The sequence below is a fragment of the Sceloporus undulatus genome, chromosome 9 (genome assembly GCF_019175285.1).
Source record: "Sceloporus undulatus isolate JIND9_A2432 ecotype Alabama chromosome 9, SceUnd_v1.1, whole genome shotgun sequence".
NCBI classification, from domain to species: domain Eukaryota; kingdom Metazoa; phylum Chordata; class Lepidosauria; order Squamata; family Phrynosomatidae; genus Sceloporus; species Sceloporus undulatus.
This window is the reverse complement of record NC_056530.1, coordinates 15,339,297-15,343,525: the sequence shown is the minus strand read 5'-3', so window position 1 is coordinate 15,343,525 and position 4,229 is coordinate 15,339,297. Positions and strand designations below refer to the sequence as shown.

General features: G+C 52.9%; 1 protein-coding gene across 4 annotated transcripts in view; it reads left to right on the top strand.

The window, feature by feature from the left end:
• MEAF6 (MYST/Esa1 associated factor 6) overlaps nt 1–2,571 on the top strand; it is a 6,569-nt gene extending 3,998 nt beyond the window's left edge. The window contains exons 6-9 of one of the 4 annotated variants that reach the window (XR_006100791.1): nt 967–996; nt 1,149–1,207; nt 1,738–1,771; nt 1,920–2,571. Coding sequence is in view for 2 of the 4 variants with exons in the window: in XM_042440782.1 (XP_042296716.1) it covers nt 967–996; nt 1,738–1,771; nt 1,920–1,928 (73 nt within the window). In the remaining 2 variants the exon portion in view is untranslated. The remainder of the gene's footprint in view (nt 1–966; nt 997–1,148; nt 1,208–1,737; nt 1,772–1,919) is intronic. The other 3 variants (XR_006100792.1, XM_042440782.1, XM_042440783.1) reach the window with 3 other exon arrangements.
• Nucleotides 2,572–4,229: the final 1,658 nt, after the last annotated feature.

The following is a 4,229-nucleotide window of genomic DNA, read 5'->3' as shown; positions in this document are numbered from 1 at the left end:
TAATAATAATAATAATAATAATAATAATAATAATAATAATAATAATAATAATTATTATTATTATTATTAGGGAGGGTTATTCCATGATGCCAGCTGTGCCAGGAGGCAAGAGGATGGCAGCAGGCAAGGACAGTGCCAGTGCCAGCCCTGGGAGGCAAGAGGCTGTCTTCAGCTCCCCAGCTGCCTTGGGTCTGGGAATGGTGCCTCTTTGTTGAGTTTGGCTTGTGCCGTTGCCAGGATGGGGACCCGGGTGGGGGGCGGCGAGAGAGGAACCCCTTCCCTTCCAGTCCCTGCAGTTGGGGGGAGCTGAGGGCACCTTGTCCCTAATTGAGGGTCCCGTCCTGCATGTAGGGCAGTCTTGCTCAGGGCAGTTCGGAGCTGGGTGCAGATTCTGTGAGAGCCTCAAAGAAACCTGGGTGGTTTTCATCCTTCCTTCATATTCCATGACTCCTGGGAGTAGTATGTGTGTGTCAGTAAGGAGAGAGATCTGGTATTTGTGTTGCCTTTGCCTTGTGTGTTTCTGTCCCTGTCTTGTAAGGTTCCTGTCTTGGCTGGTGCGCGAGGCTACGTGTGTGTTTGTATTTGTGTGTGTCTGTGTGAGAGGGAGCTGTCTGGGCAGAATCTCTTCCAGCGCTGTCCCCTGCCTCCCCCTTTGTCCTCACCTGCCTCCTGGGCATCCCCTGTTATTTGGCCCCTGGCACTCCTGGCTACCCATTGCCTTCTGAGACCTCTTGGCCTCCTCTTCCTTTCCTGCCTGGGATCACCCGCAGAGATGCTCCACGGTGGATGGGGCTGGTGGTGGGGTGGAAGTGGGGCTGAGATGGTGTGTCTGTGGCTCTTCTTTTTCGGATTGATTTTACTTTGAAATAATCTCGCTAGGATGATTCTAATCAACTAATGGATTTTAATCAATTCCTTAGTGTATTAATTTCTCCTGCTTTCTTCCTTTCAAATGCTGCCCCTCAGCCCGTCTGGCATGTTTGATTATGACTTTGAGTAAGTTTGACTTGCCTTGATTTGGGTTTCGTTTCTTGCCGTGGTGCTAGTGCCTAGAGACCTGCCCTCCTCTGTGACCCCAAACCTTCCTTCCCAAGCCCCCTCCCACCCTCAAGGCTATTCTAACCCATAGTTTATCTGTTTAATTGTAGGTATGTATATTAGGTTAGGCTGGCAAGGTTTTTAAAATAAGGACAAAAGCACGATGGAGGTAACGTTTCATTTAATAACCTTGGCAATTTCCCCCCATAATCAGCTTCCCTCTTCTGCTTCTTTACCTTGTTTTTAAACAGCAGATAAACTTCTACTGAGGGCTTCTTTTTTTCTTTTGTTGGTTTATTCTTGATTTTTCCTGCTTTGCTTTCTAAGGCCACCGGCCCACCTGGAGTCATCAGTCTCTCCCCGGCCCCAATTGGAGAATTCCCAGCAAAGCCAGTCCTCCCAGAGGCCCATTCAGTTGCTGCGGCTTCTCCTGCTGAGAGCTGCACCACCGTTAACACGCTAACATAGTGCATGATGTTCCCGTGGTCTTTGGATGCTGCCTAACCCTCTAATCCCGTTTCCCCACCTCCTGATTGAGGGGGGGTGATCTGCCTTTTGGTGCCGGTCGCGGTGTGGGTGGAAGGTCTGCTTTGGCTGGTTGGATGGGCAGCCGGGATGGGCAGCCGCTCCCTGCCCTTGGCGAGGGTCTGAGCTGCCCCCTGGCCCAGACTCCATTTTGCGCTCCTTTTTTCTTTGCAGGATTGATCTCAAGCTGAACAAAAAACCCCGAGCTGTAAGTATTCTTTCCCCCATCCCTTGAGTTACATCCCCCTTCCATTGTGTCTCTGCCCATATGTGGCTCCTGATCGCGCAAGAGGGCATAATGCGCAGGGGCTACTCATGCCACCCCATTGACCCCTGCTTGCCTCCCTTTCCTGCAGGACTACTAGCCCTTCCATGCTGGACCGTCCCTTCTCCTGACCGACCTTCCTTCCGCCTGCCCTGGTCGGCCTCAAGAGACTGAATAAGCACAACGCTCCTTCCTAGATCCTGCGCTGCCTCCTCCTCCTCCTCCGTTCTGTGTGGCCCGAATCCGAGGGCGGCTGCCTCTTCTTATTCCTGATCAATCTCCTTTGGGGAAGAGAGCCTTCTTCTGACCGGCCAGTCTTCGTCCTGACTATTTCTGAGCGTGTCCAGTAGCCATGGCAAGATGCTCCCTTCCATGTTTCCTTCTGCTTCTCCGACACCTCTGGTTGAATTCTCCCCCCTCCCTTCTTGTATCTTCATTTTTTAAAAATAAACCTTGATATTTAATTTTCCATTTTTTTAACAAGTGAGATGAAATGTGCAGCCTGTTTGTCCGTTAGAACCTTTTTCTTCTCTGGAGCCTGAACTTGGTGAGCCATTTCCAAAAGAAAGAAAAGAGGTGTGTGTGTGTTTGAGGGGGGGGGGTTGCATTGTGCCGCTCTCCTGGAGCATCTGCTGCCAAGATGGGCAAAAGAGACCTGGTGGAGGGGGTGGCGGTGGGCAGGGCAGAGACTCCGTTTTCCTATTCGTGCCTGCTATTTGTAAATAAAAATGATATAAAATTTCCCATTTTGCCGAGCCTCTTTCTGTATGCATGCTGTGCTTGGAGGCTGCCCTGAAGCCAAAAGGCCTGTCTTTAGGGGCAGCCAAGAAATTGGGCTGCGTGAAGGTCTGGGGGCAGCAGTGGCGCAGGTGGGGGGGTATTGGTGGTGGTTAGTATTGAAGAAACCCCAGAGCAGTGGAACTGGAGAACAAGGAAGGGATGTTTACAGCAGCCTTCAAAGGTTTATATGAGAAGTGCCTTTGAGCAGAGGCCTTCTCCCCAGCCCCGTCTTTGCTTCCTCTGCTCTTCTGTGGGGTGGCTAAGGAGACACGTGGCCTCTGTGGCCACTTAATCCCGGGAGCACCCAGTGCCCCTCTCCACCTTCAGATGGGATTAAGGCTTGCGGCAAGATCTAGTAATCCCTTTCCCTCCGATGCCTTGATCCGCTCTGTCCCTCCCTGAGGCAGTGGCCGAGAGGGCAAGCAGGTTTGCTTGCAAGGGGTCAGAGCCAGCAAAGTGGGTCTGGGCTTCCCTCTTGGGGTGGGTGGGTGGGTGGTGAGGAAGAAGAGGGAATCCCCTCCCCAGGAAGGCTAGAGGCTTTGAGAGAGTGAGCGCACCTGGCAGAGAGGGAGGCTGGCACCCATGGCACTGGGTGGGCAGGAGAAGGTCACTGCTGCCCCCTCCTCATGAGTACTCAGAGCACAAGTGCCACCTCTCTATGGATCTGCTTCAATCTACCTTTACAGCAACCCTGCCAGGTAGGCAAAGTGGATGGGTGAGGGGAGAGGGCTTGACTAGCCCTCCTGAGCTTCTGGGATCTAACGGCTTTGGGGCCCTGAAGGAGATGAAATGGAGGGGAAGGGAACAGTGTCGCCAAGGGTGGGCAAAAGGGGGTGTTGGCCAGGACTGGAGGTCAATCTCCCCTTCCTCCCTACCCCCCCCATTTGTGCTCTTTCTGTTCCAGAGGTGCCATGCAAAGGCAGCCAGCGGACCCCCTCCTGAGGCTACTGAGCCCCCGAGGCTGCAGCCAAGTGCTTTGGAGGCTGGTGCCCAACGTCCTGGATGGCATCCTCCTCCTCTGGCGGATGGTCTGGGTTGGTATGCCCCTTCCCCGCCAAAATAGTCCTAGTCCATTATCCCCACTCTGGCCCACTTGGCCACTGGCTCACGTGGCATGGCTTATTCTCAAGAGGACCCCATAGGGCTTGGACTGATGAAGGGGACTTTTGGGGGGGGGGACGGGAGGGTTTGTGCCTGAGCATCTTTGCCGAGAAAAGGCCCAAAAGCACACCGAAGCATCTCCATTTCTTCTTGTGTTGCTTTCTGTGAAAACAGGTTTAGTGAGTGCATAAAGAGCTGGCCTGCTTCTGAATGGTTCCCTTGTATCCCCTCTAGAGCTTCACAGACAAAACCCAGGACCATGTGTGGCCAAGTGACTCCAGGGGTGGGTGCCCAAGGAGGCAAAATGAGGAGGACACAAGCCGGGAGGAGCTGCAGCAGTTTGCTTTTACCTGAGTCACATCTTGAGTGTGCAAATAAGCGTGCGCTCGTTGGCTTCAGGGCTAACTCTCATTTCTCAAAACTTCTCTAGGCTGCCTTGTTCTTTTACAAGCTTTGTTGGGAAGCCATCTTCCGCCTGGTGCAGGAGGTAAGCGTCCAGAATCGTGTAGGGGACTCACTT